At 35.7% G+C, this 18,811-nt stretch overlaps 1 protein-coding gene across 4 annotated transcripts in view; it reads right to left on the bottom strand.

The window, feature by feature from the left end:
• Positions 1-14,484: 14,484 nt before the first annotated feature.
• LOC145668998 (photoreceptor-specific nuclear receptor-like) overlaps positions 14,485-18,811 on the bottom strand; it is a 164,783-nt gene continuing 160,456 nt past the window's right edge. For all 4 annotated transcript variants that reach the window (XM_081737320.1, XM_081737322.1, XM_081737321.1 and 1 more), the window contains one exon: positions 14,485-14,786. In XM_081737320.1, coding sequence (XP_081593446.1) covers positions 14,545-14,786 — 242 coding nt within the window. In that variant the 3' untranslated portion in view covers positions 14,485-14,544. The remainder of the gene's footprint in view (positions 14,787-18,811) is intronic.

Genomic DNA, 18,811 nt, shown 5'->3' with positions numbered 1-18,811 from the left:
ATAAGGATGGATGTGTACAGGGGTCATTTCCTTTATACTTTGATGTTTCTTTTTTAAATTTTGTTGGGGTATATAGAACCATTTCTTTAATTTGGGAATTACCAAATAAAATTCGGTAAACGTTCTCTAGGACCCATTGTAAATTTCGGTGTCCCTCTTAAGGCCAAATATTTAAATTTCGAAGGTTAATGACCTATTTTATCTTCTTTGATACGGCTTTATTATTGAATGAGTACGGGATTTATAACTTTTTTCTTAACACATAGATATATTTGTGCATCAATCCTAAGTTTTGGGAGGGGTACATCTCTTATTGTCAAATCAATAATTGGTAATTGTTCGTAGAATTGGGTGATCCAGTTTATTTCATTCTTCGGGTAAATCATTGTCAAATATTAGTATGGTCACGTGGCCAATTATTGACCTATGATGTGATTATGGGAGTCCATGACATTGGTACATTGATACGTTGCTCTTAAACTTTTGGGAGGATAATTTGAGAATTGTCAAAATAAAATTACGTCTTTGGCCTTGATTATTCAGCCTACGGGGCAAAATATAAACGTAAGCAATACGTTGTGCCACGTTATTGACCTTGATGTAGTATACAAGGATTCATTTTATTTTCAAAAATTGTGGGAATTATCAAATAACACACTTCTAGACAACAGTTGATTCTGCTTATTTCTTTTTATGGTAAACAATTGACAGAGGTTATTGACCTCATTGAGAGGTAACTACAGCATACAATGATATGGTTAATTCTAAGGCAGGTATATCGAGAGAGGTACGTAGGACCATTCTTTTAAATTTGGGAGTTGTGATAAACATAATTTTAGTATGAGGCTCGAAGTTTGAACTTCAATAATCGATCGATATGAAACAATACTTTGAACATTAGTCACAACTCACAATCTAAGATGATTGGTGATGGTTGATTTTTACCTTGAGCGGTCAGAAATCTTATTGAATCTTATTGAAACGTTATTGAATCTTATGACTCATAGACGAAAGGCAATACATGCTACAATACTCTGTAATTTAATCACAACTCATTGTCTAAGGTGACGTAATTTGATTGGTTAATCATTAGCAAAGTTATTGTTAACGCAATTTGATTGGCTGATCACTAACTTTCATGCAATCTGATTGGTTGATCGTTATTTTTCGTGCAATCTGATTGGCTGATGATTTTCAAATCTTTGCTGCATTTAGCTTTGTTTTGTTTAACATTTATTGATTATTGTTTAAAAATCTGCGTTTGAACACTTTCGTTCAACATTTTGCATTAACTGATAAATATGATCAAAACCGTTTATTTGTTAATCGAATAGTTAAAAACCGGATAAAGTTAGATGGTTAACCGTGAAACGTGAAATTCTTTTAATTGAAATTCTTGGTTTGAAATTTTTTTCGTTTCAAAATTTTTTTTCAAAATTTTGTTTGAAATTTTTTGTTTCAAAATTTTTGTTTGAAAAATTTTTCCTTTCAATTTTTTGGTAAAATTTTTTTGAAATTTTTTAAAATTTTTGTTTGAATTTTTTGTTTTAAATTTTTAGTTTAAAAAATTTTTCGTTTCAAAATTTTTTGTAATTTTTTTTGAAATTTTTAAAAGAATTTTGCTCGAAATTTTTGTTTGTAAATTTTTTCGTTTCAAAATTGTTTCAAAATTTGAAAGCTTTTTGGTTGAAAATTTTTGTCTTAAAAATTTTTTGTTTGAAATTTTAGTTTGGAAAATTTTGGTTTGAAATTTTTTAAGTTTGTGCACTCATTGGTAAAGAACCGGAACTGTTTAGAACAAAAACATGTGGTAAACTTTATCATGATGCAATAGTACACGTAAGAACATGGGGTTGTACTTGAAGTGAAAAAACAAAAATCATTGGAATTGGTCATTTTATTACACTGCACTGATTAATCACATACATCCATACCAGATAAAAGATCTGGATATTGTCGATACAATGTATTTTGAACTTCTGGCATTAGTTTGTCTTTGGTGTGTAGGGGGCCAAGGTTGCTCAGTGGTAGAGCGTTCACCTCTGGTGCTTGGGGTCGCGGGTTCAAACCCCTGGTCCCGCCAAGTAAACTTTGTGGTGGACAAACATCGTGTGCGTAGGTTTTCTCGGGGTTCTCCCGTTTCCTCCCACTTTCTTCATTCCACCATTTCATTCATTAATCATCATCACCGTCTCCTTTAACCTAACCGGCATAACCATGGGACGTAAAACTCAAAGATTTCATTTCATTTTTCCGGTTGTGTACTCAATTCAAATTTGTGACTTCGACTCAAGAATCCTTTGTAGCATTAAGATACAGATCCAGTGTTTAAGAAACGTAGTAGTTCTTTTTTTTTATGCTTCCATGGGTAAATATCTTTCTAGTAAAATAATATCCTTATCATTTTCAAGCTTCACTACGATTCGTAATCCAAACTGTAGGGATCATTCGGCTAGCTAAGATTCTATAAGGTATATTCTGTTGTAGATCGGTAATCTTGGTAAATGATTTCATCACATCACGTGAGTTTAGAAACTGCAGACAAGTAGCCATGATCACGTTATCATGAATATATAACGAGATACTTTGTATCGGCGCATAATTACATATATCTCGGGCAGAAAGTGCTTTTACACAAGCACTATACCTGTGATAATGTTAATTAAAAATAATAAAAGAAGAATGTTTTAATATATAGAAGAAATATACATTATTGTCAAGTTGGTTGCTATGTCGTTGTTGATAGATACTCAGTTAACATGTTGGATTGCAAGTCGGTTTGTGTGAATATACATTGAAAAGGATTCAAAGAATAAATTATTTAATATTCATCATAGACTTGTAATTTCAGTAGAAAAGGTGAGCGTATTCGTGAATATAACTTCAGAAGATATTTTAAAGTGAAAACGATTATTACCACTGAACCAATATAACTGAACCAGGGTTAACGACTACCTTTGGTGAGTCGTTGTAAAATTTTTGGTTTACCTCACCCGGGATTCTTGTAAATTCATATCCCGAAGTATAAGTAAGGGTGAATTTACCTTAGTAAAAAGGTTCATGAATACGAACTCAACTATCCTTAGAAGTGGTAGAGTAATTACAAGAAAAATCATGATTGGTGAGACAGTAGAGAATGAAACTGTTGATGATGCTAACAACGGGCAGAATATAGCTCCTATTGCACCCGGAATGTTGACATTAGAAGACCGAATTCTAGTCGCATTACAGCGACAGGAACAAAATTTAACTCAGATGTCCAAAGAGTTAAAACAATTGGTACAGCAAAAATCCGAAGAGTTGAATGGACGATTAGAAACACAGTATGAAGAATTGGGTAGACAGAACAAATAGATAAAAAGTCCGAAGAAGCGAAACAATCTGTAATACAAGCTGTGACAGATATTACGTTACAATTCGACGAGAAGTTAAAAAGATTATCTGAAGATTGCAAGGATAATTACAATCATGTAATCCAAGAAGTTAATATTGTAAAAAAGGATTTTGAAGTAATAGAATCATCTGTTCGTCAGCAAAAGATTCAGGTGACAGATAATTCTAACCAAATACGTGCAAATGCACAATTGATATCTACCTTACAGGAAGAAATTAGGACGTTACAGATTAAAGACAATGCCTATGACAACAACATGGTTAATGATCGTTTGGGGTTCCCTCATTCACAAGAGATGACCTCGCAATCACCCGAAGCAGATCGACAAGGACCTTGCGCTATCTCTTTTTCAAGTAATTCATCCGATGAGGATATTATTTTGGAAAAAATTCAACCAAGGAATACAGATGGGCGGAAAAGAGATGGTGGAACAACACATAACGCAGTAGGTAGAAATTTTCACTCAACACGAACACGAAACGGTGAAAGAAAGGTAAAGTTAAGTGTAAAAATGAGCGAAATACGTGCTATGAGTAAGTTTAGTGGTAGATGTAATGAAAATGCTACTTCTTTCCTAGAAAAATTTCAGGACGAATGCAGTATAATGTGTATAGATAAATCTCAATATATGAAACTAATCCCTCATTTATTACTTCCACCGTGTTCTCTATGGTTTAAGGCTGTACGTGAACACGTCAACACATATGAGGAATTCAAGGCAGCGCTGATTGCAAATTATGAGAATAACTTTTTACTTGCAAACAGAGACGCTACGATTAGAAATCAACCTTTTAATCCTCGCTTGCACAAATCTGTTGTTGATTTTGTTGTGAATACGTATAATGAATTAAAAACCGTAAATCCGCTACGATCTGAATCTAGAGTGATCGCATCTATTCGAAATGTACTACCGTTTAAATTACAACAAATCCTGTTTTCTACGCAATGCATGAGTTTTAATCATCTATTGATGCTCGTTAAATGTTATGAAACTCAATACCAGGCACAGAGTCATCAAGCGGGAATAGGCAAAATTAAAAGCAATTCAGATAACTTTAGATCAGTACCAGTCCGGAATCTAAATATCCGTAATGTAGACGATATGGAACATAACCCAAATCGAGTAAATTTAAACAATCAGAACAATCAGAGTAGGCAAAGATATGATGAGAACACACCTAACCTAACTAATCGTGACCATAATTATGTCAGACCATTTAACCAAAGCAGATTCAAAAACGGACGAAATACATGGCGAAATTCTAGAAATACTGAAAACTGCATTGATAGACGCAACCGTAGTTCAAGAGATGGCACTTCGTACCAAAATCAAAATAATGACACAATTCCTGTACAGAATAATAATGCGGGACATGATTGTGCGGTACAATGTACTTTATTAGAACCATATACAAGTACGAATCTAAACTGATTGCAGTTGATGTGCTAGGGGTTAGACCCGTGTCATCTATCGATTCTTATGAATATTTGTGTGAAAATAAATTTAATTTCTTCTTTTCTTTCACTTGAACATAGATTATTATATCTACCATACGGGAAGATGTTAATGTTATTATTGATTAAAAACAAAGGTTATTTATATAATATTAATTTATGTTAAAACTTTATTGTCAAAGATTATATTCAGTAGAAGGTTCATTCTGTTAAGCTAATTATCCGACGACTGTACTCATGTGTAACCTTATATGATATTTGGATAAGATTCTTTTGTATCATGACGCATTGTTGATATGATGTATACCTTAAAATACCATCTTACGTAATTGTTATATAATGCGCCCTGGAAGGAGCAAACATCTTTTTTCCAATGACCGTTTTTAATGATGAATGAAATCGTTGATCATTGTAATTTGTGTTTTAAAATGTAATTATTTCTTACACTTTTGATTTCGCATCCTTCGTTGATCGTATTAGTAAGCGACGACATTTTTTAATGATAAAAATAATAATAATGGAATAAAAGTTTTATTGTAAATGTATTTATATGAAGGAAATTTAATGAAGTTATATATGAAGGGCGATCAAAATGTAAAGAATAGCACTATTCTTATGTTGTTATTATAAACGGACCAGTGGTTCTTAAATATAAAAGTCAAGCTTCATTGTAACTTTTATATGTAGTCCCTTTATCGGGCGACATTTTATATAACGAGATACTTTGTATCGGCGCATAATTACATATATCTCGGGCAGAAAGTGCTTTTACACAAGCACTATACCTGTGATAATGTTAATTAAAAATAATAAAAGAAGAATGTTTTAATATATAGAAGAAATATACATTATTGTCAAGTTGGTTGCTATGTCGTTGTTGATAGATACTCAGTTAACATGTTGGATTGCAAGTCGGTTTGTGTGAATATACATTGAAAAGGATTCAAAGAATAAATTATTTAATATTCATCATAGACTTGTAATTTCAGTAGAAAAGGTGAGCGTATTCGTGAATATAACTTCAGAAGATATTTTAAAGTGAAAACGATTATTACCACTGAACCAATATAACTGAACCAGGGTTAACGACTACCTTTGGTGAGTCGTTGTAAATATTATCTCGAACGATACTTATATATGATGCAAAACTGATGACGTTGCATCACCATGTTCTGACTTGTACTATTGCATCATGATAAACACTGTTGCCACATGTTTTCGTCTAAACAGTTCCGGTTCTTTACCAATGAGTGCACAAACTTAAAAAAAAATTCAAACAAAAAAAATTCCAAACTAAAATTTCAAACAAGAAACTTTTAAGACAAAAATTTTCAACCAAAAAACTTTTCAAACAAAAATTTTGAAACAAACAGTTTTGAAACGAAGAAATTTACAAACAAAAATTTCAAACAAAAAATTTCGAACAGTTTTATAAATTTAAAAGAATGGTCCTACGTACCTCTCTCGATATACCTGTCTTAGAATTAACCATATCATTATATGCTGTAGTTACCTCTCAATGAGGTCAATAACCTCTGTCACTTGTTTACCATAAAAAGAAATAAGCAGAACCAACTGTTGTCTAGAAGTGTGTTATTTGATAATTCCCACAATTTTTGAAAATAAAATGAATCCTTGTATACTACATCAAGGTCAATAACGTGGCACAACGTATTGCTTACGTTTATATTTTGCCCCGTAGGCTGAATAATCAAGGCCAAAGACGTAATTTTATTTTGACAATTCTCAAATTATCCTCCCAAAAGTTTAAGAGCAACGTATCAATGTACCAATGTCATGGACTCCCATAATCACATCATAGGTCAATAATTGACCACGTGACCATACTAATATTTGACAATGATTTACCCGAAGAATGAAATAAACTGGATCACCCAATTCTACGAACAATTACCAATTATTGATTTGACAATAAGAGATGTACCCCTCCCAAAACTTAGGATTGATGCACAAATATATCTATGTGTTAAGAAAAAAGTTATAAATCCCGTACTCATTCAATAATAAAGCCGTATCAAAGAAGATAAAATAGGTCATTAACCTTCGAAATTTAAATATTTGGCCTTAAGAGGGACACCGAAATTTACAATGGGTCCTAGAGAACGTTTACCGAATTTTATTTGGTAATTCCCAAATTAAAGAAATGGTCCTATATACCCCAACAAAATTTAAAAAAGAAACATCAAAGTATAAAGGAAATGACCCCTGTACACATCCATCCTTATCATAGGGGTCAATCACTTTCGAAATTTACATTTTTGACAATATTTTACCCATGAAACGGAACGAGATTTATAATGGTATTTATTAGGACACTATACTAGTATACCAAAGTGGGCAATTTCCAAATTTTAAGGGGTGAGTCAATGTGCCCCTCCTAAATTTTCAATCTACCTATATCATAAGAAAGAAAATAGACCTCTGTACATGTCCATATAATCATATAAGATAATAAGACCTTATCCAAGAGGAATAAAATGGGTCAGTAACCTCCGAAATTTGACTTTTGACAATTGGTTACCCATGAAAGGAATCGAAATGAACAACCCAAATTTATGGTGATACATATTAGGGTCTTATAGTACTATATTAAATGTTTAAATTGGCCAATATCCAAAATATAAGGTAATAAAACCACATCAAAGGGGGTCAATAACCTCCGAAATGTTATTTTTTGGTAACTTTTTACCCATGAATGAAACGAGGTGGACCATCCAAATTTATAATGGTAGAGATTGAGGTCCTGTACTATGATACCAAATGCTTATATTAGACAATTTCTAAAATTGTAGGTGGTGAGCCAAAGTAATCGTCCCAAATTTTTAAAGGGGTGCCTAATGTACCTATGTCTTATGATAAGAAATGAAACCCTATACGTGACCATATAACCATATAAGGTAATAGGACCTCATCAAAGGTGATAAAATGCGCCAAAAACAAACAACGTATTGCTTACGTTTATATTTTGACAATTTTGTACCTATGAAAGGGAACGAGATGGACCATCCAAATTTATCATGATACATATTAAGGTCCTGTACTACGATACGGAATGCTTCAATTGGACAATTTTGAAAATTGAAGGGTGGGCCAAGGTACCCCTCCCAAAAATTAAAAGGCGTGGATCAATATACCGAGGTCTTATGAAAGGGAATAGTCCCCTGTATACGCCAATATAACCATATAAGGTAATAAGACCTCATCAAAGGGGATAAATTAGGTCAAAAGACCCCGAAATTCGACTTTTTGGCAATTTATTACCCATGAAAGGGAACGAAATAGACCCCAATACTGATAGAGGTGCATACCATGGTCCTACGCTACCACACCAAATTTTTAGATTTGCAATTTCCAAGATTTAAGGGGGGTGGTCCTAGGTACCCCTGCCAAAATCTAAAGGGGGTGGTCCTAAGTACCCCTAGGTCATTGACCCCAGGCCGAGGTCATTGATCTTTGACCTATGACGTCACAAAAAATTTTGCTGACTCGGCGCGCCATACGGTGGGCCTACTACTACAGGTCACAACTGTTAACTCAGGAACTCGATATGAGGGTGTGTTTATCAATTATCCGTCCGCAATTGAAGATCATGGAAGAACATCAAGCTCAAGTTGCACACTAATTTTGCTTCGTGCACCAATTTGTTTTATTTATTTTTGAAAAATTGTAACTTTCAATATATTATTATTAAACAATTGTAACTTGCAATGGATATTATTTAAAAAATGTTACATTACTAAGATTATTGAACTATTCTAACCTTATATAATATTTTTAAAATGTATATTAACCATGTTAATAATTTATAAGTTTGAAACTGTGTTACTTTTCTTTAGGCTACATTTTTAATGTTGAAAAAAGTATTTGTTATTATTGTTATGACGATTATTCCTTCTATATTGTTTCAGACTATTTCGTAACTTGAAATTTTAAAACATGATTCAGTTCTTTTGACAAAGCAAACATGCGCGGTGGCTCAGTGGTAGAGCGTTCACCTCCGGTGCTTGGGGTCCCTAGTTCGATCCCAGATCGCGCCGTGTATACAAACACCGTGCTCGTGGGTTTTCTCAGTGTTCTCCCGTTTCCTCCCAGTTTCCTTCCCAGACAAAAATTAAAAATGCCACCTATAAGATGGCCACCTACCAAAACTTCCGAGACAGACCAAAAGATCTGCCCCCACTGAACCCCCTCCTCCAGCAGACAGTTCCTAGCTCCGCCTATGCCTATAACTCCGAAAGGAAGCATTTGTGAACCCAGGTTGGTCTATACTTTTGGTCTTATCTTGGTGTCAGCAATCACCTTCCAAACGTTGTCGGTGTTGTTTTGGAACATCCTGTATATTACTTCTGTTGGTTGGAGCAGCACACATCAGAAAATAGTGTAAAGAGCGCGGAATGATTTCTCCAAGTTTTGTGTATGCATTGATCGTTCCAAGCAAGATTCGAAGTTCTGGTTCTGGTTGTGACAGGAAATTATAACTGCTGCCACTAGGTGGCAGACGGTTACGCAAAACAGACAGTGAGCAACATTAACTATCAACAGATGTCAGTGGAGAGTCTTTATAGCAACACCGGGGTGTATCCACAAGAGGACAAAAGGGGCCCGATACTCCAAACGATAAATGAGGTTTGTGTTATTTGTTTAATAAACTTATTTAATGCAGCAAAAAAAGATGTTTACAAAAGATTATGAAAGAAAAATCGTTTAAACCACTTCAACTCATTAAAATAAGTAAAACAACTGACATTAATAATACATTTTGTGACTTGTTTGAGTAATTGAATACATGCAATTGCGATTTATTACTATACTAGTGCACAATTGTATCTCAGTTACACATTATTATTATTTAACCATTTATACCTATACAAACATAAAGTCAAACAAATAGACTTACCGGTAGGCCTACCGCAGTGGTGCACTCTCTTCTGATCTAGTGGCTAGGTCGTGTCTCTGGTGTAAATGGTCCTGGGTTCAGATGGAGAGACTTTGTATTCATAACTATCCTCGATCTTTCTGTGTTCGTATCCGTGTCGTGTCCGGTATCCTGAACAGTTGAAAAAAAAGTAAAAGTCAGGAAGTTTTCAAAAACTAGAGCATGGGGTCCTTGATTCGATCTCAGCTCGCGCCACAAGTGGGCTTTGTGGATGTTCTCAGGGTTCTCCTATTTCCATCCACTCTATTAATTCCACAATTGCATCCATTTTCATTATCACCGTATTCTTTAGCCTACACAGCCCAACATGAGACGTAAAACCGAAATATTTCATTTTATTTTTTCAATAGCGATGCTCTCGAGACGAGAAATTTCTCGTTTCGTCTCGATTCTTGTCTCTAAAATACGAGGAATGATCGAGAAGTAAAAAGAAAAGGTTACAGAGCTTATGTGCGAGATACAGCTGGGCGATCAACACACCTGATGATAGAGGACATTGAACACTAGTCTTCGATGTAATCACAGATTTTGTTCAACCGTTCATCACAACGGCAGAAATTTTTCTATACTATTTGCACAGAAATCCGCGTTAAGTTGTCGTAGCCACCGTGAAGCGGAGGTTTGGAGATTATCACATACCAGTTAATGGTGGCCAGGCATTTTTTGCTTTGGAATAGGGAAAAGGTGAAACTTACTGGGGCTAGGTCAGGGTTGTAGAAGAGTTGCTCTAGTGGTTCCAAGCGTAACGTCAGTGGTTGAAGTACTGAGTATAGCGCTGTGTCCAGGGTTGCCATTAACAACATTGGTCCGTCTTTCTTTAAAAGAACGACACCACTTCCTTACATGTTGCTTCGAAATTTAACCATTTCCATATACCTTTACAATGTGCTTATGAATGTCAGAAGGTGTAATGGTTTTGGCCCACAGAATCTGCACCATTAACCTCACTTTTACGCTTAATCTATTTTGCAGACAAGCCATCATTTTTAATGTCCGCTTCTCGAGTATGCTAATCCAGACACTATCGATATTGCTTAGCCATTTAAGAATAGAATACCACTTAAGGATGTGTTCTAGTGCAGAATACATCCGCTCAACTATTTAGAATAAAGATCGGCATTGATGACGCCACCTTTAAGAACATATTCGAAGTGAATTACCTCATAGGTCCACTAAAGTTTCAAAACATGACTCTATGCTCGAAACGGCCCTGCTTGACGATAGGCTCTAGCCCTTGCTGAACCACCGCTTTTGCATATTCGGCCTTCGGACTTTTCGTCGCACATTACAAGGATTTTGCACCACTGGTCGGCGCACATCCACTCTCCCCTGAGCCTGAGCTTGCGTCAACTTGTGTGGCACAATATGGCAGCTCCTGACGGATTTCCTGAGTTCGTGAAGGTGACGCACTACAGTGCACTGAAACATGTTGAGTTTGTTTGACAATCATCGTGTGCGCTGGAAGTATTTTCTTTAATGACGTGTCACAGAATCTGCTTCTCTGGACGGCCGGATTTTTCTAATCTTTCACATAATATTTACAATGTGCACGAACTTCAGCGCCAACAGTTGTTGTGCTGTGGTTCACTCCATTTTTTCCATTTTGTATGACAAATGTTTTGGGTTACTGCCGCACCATTATGCCCGAGTTCAAACTCATACAAGTATCAAACGTTAAAACACTCATCGTCACTGCCACGAAAAACTGATTAAGTGGCGGCCTCCGTGTTAAATAGTCTGCTTATCCCACTACCTCTTGGGCTAATTTGACCCTGTTTTTAGATCGATCCCGACATCTGCGCGCCTGCTGTTTGAGTTGTGAAAATATTACCAGACTTAAGATTTTCGTTAGAAAATGAATCTAGTTTTCGCTGTACGGGTAGTCAGTGAGTGGAGTAAGTCACATATCAGATCAATGACACGCATTTTCCCCACACATTGCTTTTCCATTTAATCCATGGATGATAATTAAGTTTCATAAACACGCTTTAAAGCACCTCACATAACAAGCTTCAACCACGTACAGCTTTACAACTACTCGCTTCCTCGACTGTTTTTAATACTAATTACCTCGATAATGATTTAAAATAATTATTTCTAGACTCTTCCAGCGCATGATGATGTGTATACTCGCCTCCCGAGAGTATTACCAGTAGTTTGTTTATAACCTCGTGCGTATGGTAACATTCTTGTTCCAGAATGCAGTTAACTTATGAGGTTGCAACCAGTGTTCTATTTAACTAACTAACTCTATGGCCTATGGAACCCGGGGGTTCAATGCCGCGTTCACAAAAGCTCTCCACTGACTTTTGTCCTTAGCTAACTGCATCCAGTTTCTACTTTGTATTCCAATCTCTGCGAGATCCATCTTAATATTGTCCTCCCATCTGCGCCTAGGTCTTCCTAATGGTCGTTTTCCGATTGGTCTTCCAGTCAAGACTTTGAAAGCGTTTCTACTTTCTTCCATTCTAGCTACATGACCCGCCCACCTAAGCCTCCTAGACTTGACGACCCTAACAATGTTGGGTAAACCGTATAAATTATGCAGTTCCTCGTTATGAAGTTTCCGCCATTCCCCATTCCCGTTCCTCTTGGGTCCGAATATTCATCTCAGGATCTTGTTCTCAAATACTTTCAGTCTATGTTCTTCCCTGAGTAAGTGACCATGTTTCGCAGCCATACAAAACAACAGGCATGATTATCGTTTTGTATATTTTAAGCTTCAAATTCTTCGACAGAATTCGCGACGACAAGAGATTTTGAACCGAATAGTAACGAATTCCCTGCTTTTAGTCAACATTTAATTTCTTCGTGCATATGATTTTCCTCTGTTAATATTGATCCTAGATATTTGAAAGTATCCACTTTATCAAAAGTATTATTTAATATTTTAACGCATCTATAATTTGCTATATTACGGTCCCGACGCACCTCCATGTATTTATCAAAAAGAAAAAAAAATGACGAGTCTTGAAATGTTTTATACAAGTCGTAAAATATTACAAAATAGACTATCTACAATAATAATAGATCTAGAATAAGTCATTTCTAAAGAGTAATGTTGACATCTCTAAGTTGTCATGATTTCATGGTATGTACCAGTCTTTCCCAATTGGTGATCTACGGACCCCTAAGGTTCCTTGGAACAAGTTTAGGGGACCGTGAGGTTATTTGCGTCTGGTAAACTACAAAATATGTAAATAATTCCATGAACCCCTGTATGCATGTGCTGTGTGTTGTATGCATATGACGTAAGTAAAGGTTTGTAATTTAATTTTGGTTTACTGCCTGTTTTGCAACTACTGCCACTGCACAGAAACCACAATTTAAACATGTGACGTCTGAACCTTGTCTTAAAAATGAAAAACAGGCCCGCAACTCTCAAGTAATTTTAACAAGTTGTGAGATATGGACCCTTGAAATTTTGTTCTGTAAATCGAAAGAATGATTCTCTTGTACAATAGTTCCGAAGTTATGATTAAAAGTAAAATGTTCTCACTTTGTTAGTAGTATAGAACAGAGATGGCATGGACCAATGAAAATTGACCCATGATCCACTGACCCACACTGAACCATGACCCGCTAAACCCATGGAGCACCGTGACCCATTCTGATCATGTCTCACCCACTTACCGTGACCTACCCTGACCCACCACCTATCATGACCCACTCTAATCCCCCTTCCTCTCATGCTGATAGAGATAAACTTGCACTTGAACGACTTTGGGATTGTTAACATGCATTTTAGAGAATCCGAAAACTATGGACTCGATACTATCGATCGCTTTCGATTATTTTTCCAAATCAATTCACTACCAATTTCCCACATATAGAAAGCGCTCCCTCCCCTGTAAAAGAAAATTCTATAAAATGCTAGCATACGTTCTGTTTATTTTTAATAAAGAGTTAATATACTGAACTTCAGCTTCCTAAGTTGATTGGCTTGTGAGAGACTCAATTTTTCGCAAAAATTCGAATCCCTACTCCTCCCTTAGGATGTGCCTATGTATTAATTAAAGGGATATGATGATATCCCAGTTGGGATTGGAGCCAAACTATGTACAAAAAGTCATTTCATTTGCCTTTGCCATTTGGCTGTGATGATCACGCACAAATAGTTAATTTCATTTTTTATATAATAATTCATATATTAAGAGGTGATTCAAAAATATATTTTTCCAGTAGTCAGCTCCTCTAAAAACACAGGCTGTGTCTTGAAAGCCAAATAGTAAGTCCTATTGATATTATTACTATCAATATCCAAAAGTGCCTGAAGTTCTTTTTTCATTTAGATATACTCATTTCAACTAAGTAAATAAAAACAAATGAAAAAGGAATTAAAATGGAGGCCTTGAGTGTAAAACGTAGACAAATTCACCAGTGTTCAGAAGATGCTGTCTACGGGCAGTGGGTCGTAGTGGGTTGGCGAGTCAGAGTGGATCACGGTGGATGCTGGGTCGCAGTGAATCACGTCCTGTTGACTCACGACCCACTAACCCACTCACAAATCTTAACCAACCTGACCCACGACCTTTGACCCACTCTAACTCTGGTATAGAAACTTGTTTCACTTTTCTTACTGCTAAATTAGAAGAGGTCTTGAAATAAAACAACTTTGAAAAATCATGAGAAAAGGAAAAATGTATAAAATAAGTAGAATAAACTAACATTTGTTTTGGTGTTTATTTGCATCAAATAATATACAATAATAAATATAGATATACGTGCTTTTACGTCCTTAACTGGATTTGAACATGTCACAAAGCAGCCTTTCGATGGGGATATCCCCAACCGTTTTCCGAAAAAACAGTTCTTCAATACTCTGACTGCTCAGACTATGGACAGATGGCAGGATGAGCAAGAGCTTCCCGAAACGCACTTTAGATGGCGGGTGTCTCGTCAGACAGTATTCGTGGAGCATCAGATGGGTTTGGTCCTGCAGTAGCTCCACTTGAAGAGGGTCTCGTAAACCACGAGTGTCTAGAAATAAAAATAAATAATAAAATAAAATGAGCATGTTAATATTATGTTAACTATGTACTTATTTTAACTTCCTTCCTTACTTTTTTTAATGCACTAAACAAGAGATTTGGGGGAGGAGGGTTAAACGAAGAAATTGAACTTTAAGGTTGCAAGCATTGGGCGCGATTGATTATAGTGCATTATAGCGAACAGGAGCGTCATTTCAGATTTAGCTTGGGGTGGGGGCAAAACACCTCGATATAAGTAAAATTTCGCGTTTTTCACTCATTTACTACTACTCTATTGATAAAATCTATATAAATCTCAAACTCATGGAGGCAAATGCCCCTCCCTGTCCCCCCTAAATGACGCCCCTAATAGCAAAAGATTTCCGTGATATCCTGAAAAGTTTTAGCCCTCAACCTGAGAAAGACCGTTCAATAATTCTAGTCTCAATTGAATGGCTCCATCGAACAACATTCCAAGTTGCAAGTGACAAGAATCCAAGTTTACGGAAATCGGATAAAAAGAACTATATGTTGATCATGTATAGGCTTTAAATTTACTTTTTTCAGTTTCAAACTATGCTTTTATATCAAATGATGTAATATAGCATTGGAACTTCTATTACAGTAGCATTATTTTGTTAAAATTTCAATGTGACAAAAATTGTCGCTTGGAACATTGTTCGGCGGAGCTATTGAATTCAATTTGTTCATTATACCCCTTTCCCTCAAAAAAACTTTTTTGTTTATTTTATAAAAGTATTGTTGGCTCAAAAGATCCAATTTATTTCAACAAAAATTTTCTTGTAGGCCTTATATCTGGAGACCTACATATAGCCAGACCCAAACTATCACTTAACTCAGTATACTGCGCTTATTCCGAGGAAAAAAAAAAAAAAAACTCGATTTAGGAGCCGTTCAAAAATTTTGTGGCCCCTGATTCAAAAACTAATTATGGGCCAAACTCGCAATATTTTGATGCATTCTTTGATCATTCCTAAAATTCTTGTTTTTAATCTTTTACTGTTATTAATTTTTACTGTTTATAATAATGATAATAATTTATTTGTACTTAACACCTAAGGGCAATTACAAAATATAAAAGTTTTGTCATCATCATCAAAGGATGTGGAAAGCCAAATATAGGCCTGTTGTTGGTAACAAGAAATTACAATAAATATTCGTTTCTTTCTTTTACTTATAACGTATGAAAATATTCTGCGGTTAATTTATTACCAAATAAAAAGACTTTCGCTTAAAAATCTTACATCCAAACTCAAATATCCAAGCTCATACCCATAAAATTAGTGTTGAACCAACTCCTTCAGGGCATTATTTACTTATTTTACGGAGGCTAGCCAAAGGGTTACGCCCTCTGTTAGGAATGAGATTACTCTGGTTGGACTAAGTGCTTTATTAAACATTTATTAACATCAAATTTTATAAAGATGTCAAAAATGATAATTTCAGAACTTTGATCATCAAATTTGATGCAATGAGAAAAGAAAGAAAAAAAAGATTTTAATCTATTTGAACACCTTTAAAACTATATCATAAATATCTAGTTGCTAACAGTCAGCATTTGTATTTACAGTGAAACCTCTACTAACGGACACCTCTGTAAAGCGGACACCTCTGTAAAGCGGACACCTCTCATAACGGACATATTTTGTAATCCCCAAACACTGTAATAGGAAAAACCATGTTGACAAACCTCTCTAAAGCGGACACTCTCTAGTACGGACACGGACAGTCTTTTCTGTCTCTTATAGGTATTATTTACCTCCATGTTACGGACACTTTCTCTAGAAACAAGTTGAAAAGTACAGAAAAAATACATTTTAAGAAATGCATACATGTATCACCAAGGAAGCATTATAATAACACTTTTCCTCGTCAACTGGCTGTTCAGAAACTCAGATGAAGCGTCTTTGTTTAACAACACCCTCTTATCCTTTGCTTGCATTTCACTCCCACCCAACCTGTTTTAGAATCAAAAGTGATTGACAGTTGCCTGCCATTTGGGATGACACGTCATTCTATTGTTCCGCTGGAATCAAGCAGAAGACATGTTTGGTAATTTTTGTCCGCGTATTCGAATATTGTCTTAGACGGAAATCTTTTTAAGTCATTCTGCATCGAATAAGCAATAAGGTGTAAGTTGTTGTGAGCTTTCGAAATGCCACGAGAAGCGCTAATGTTAAAATCGAATTGATTGAATTTTCGAAGAATACTGAGGTGTGCGAAGGATAGCTGAAAATTTTTGTTTCGGTAAAACACAAGCACCTGAGATAATATAAAACCAAGACAAGTTAATAAGGTTGTGGTGTGAAAATGACAATGAAAATAGTGTCTCATTACTTTGAACAAAGTTGGTGTGCAAGTGAATATTTTTGTAGAGTGCGGAATGAAAAAAAAAAATCCTGTGTTAGCGTCGATGCTAAAAGCTAAGAATTTGGAGGTAGCAACAGAAATGAATGTTTCAGATTTCAAGGTCTCGAACGAGTGGTTAGAAAAGTTTCGGATTAGACACGAAATTTCTTTCAAAGCGCTTTGTGGAGAATCCGCAGATCTCGACATGCCCACAGTCATAGAACGGTTTGATGAATTACCTTCAATAGTTTGTAATTACGTATCAACTTATTTACTAATTTACGTAAGACGGACACCTCCCTATAGCGGACAATTTTTGATTCCCCACGACTGTCCGTTTTAGAGAGGTTTCACTGTATTATTATTATTAATCATGTTATGAAGAAATCTCTAAGCGGATATTTGACGTATTACACCAAGTATTCTTTCTCTCTTCAACCATAGGTTGGTGGGCAACATTGAAATTTTAAAACGATTCTCTTCCTTAGGAGAGCTGTTTTATACTTTGATAAGGTCACTTCTTTGTAACTGCATCTAGATATTCTATTCTTGGTCTTTCTATTCCTGGTTTTCCTTCTGCCTTTCCCACTATCAACAATCGGAGTGCTGAATAAAATGACCAAGCATGCTGTTTCTTCTTTTTCCTATTATCTTCATGATCTGTCGTCCTTCATTAGCTTCCTTTAGTACGTCTTCATTCCTTTTCCTTTCGGTCCATGATATGCGCAGCATTCTACGCCAACACCACATTTCCAATGCTTCCAGCTTGGTTATTTCAGCTTTTCTCAGTGTCCACGTCTCTGATCCGTAAAGCGCCACCTCCATACCAGAGTATTAATAAATCGTTATCTAACGTCCAACGACACTTTTTTTTTTTTTTTTTTTTTAATGTTAGCAGTTCTCTTTTCCTATTGAATGCTTGTTAATATTATATTTCCAATAATCTTTCACGAAAATATGTTGTGAGCGTAAGAATTTTCTGACAATGTTTACGTAGCAGTGCTACCGTCTCTGTTCTTCTGTGCATTGTACTTGCTTAAATATTTTTATCAGTAGAAAGTATCAGATTATTTATCTATTGTCTTGTATTAATCTTACTCGATTAATTACGAACCAGTCATATCGCTGATATTTTAAATTTCCTTGAAAAGTTGTATTGATTACAAGTCAGTGGTTTAATAAGAAACTCTTTACAAGTAACTTGTAAGAAACTTTATACAAGTAACTTATTAAACCTGTAACAAGTAACATGTATAAAACTCTTTACAAGTAAGGGTGCGGTGACTCAGTGGTAGAGCGTTCACCTCTGGTGCTTGGGGTCCCTGCTTCGTAGGGATGCGCACGAGACGAGTCGAGACAGGATTTTCCCGACAAAATTCGAGTCAAGACACGGCTCTTCCAATAGAAAAATATACATTTTTCGAGACATCATATTTACAGCACATTTTCGAGACGAGACAGCTACAAATCTTGTCTCCTGCGCATCTCTACTGCTTCGATCCCAGCTCGCGCCGTGTGGACTTTGTGGTGGACTAACACCGTGCTCGTGGGTTTTCTCGGGGTTCTCCTGTTTACTCCCACTTTCTTCACTCCACCATTTCACTTATCTCTCATCATCACCGTCTCCTTTAGCCTAACCAGCATAACCATGGGACGTAAAACTTA

Source organism: Thermobia domestica, chromosome 13 (assembly GCF_964235325.1).
Source record: "Thermobia domestica chromosome 13, izTheDome1.hap1.1, whole genome shotgun sequence".
Classification (NCBI taxonomy): domain Eukaryota; kingdom Metazoa; phylum Arthropoda; class Insecta; order Zygentoma; family Lepismatidae; genus Thermobia; species Thermobia domestica.
This window is presented reverse-complemented; position numbering and strand designations above follow the sequence as displayed.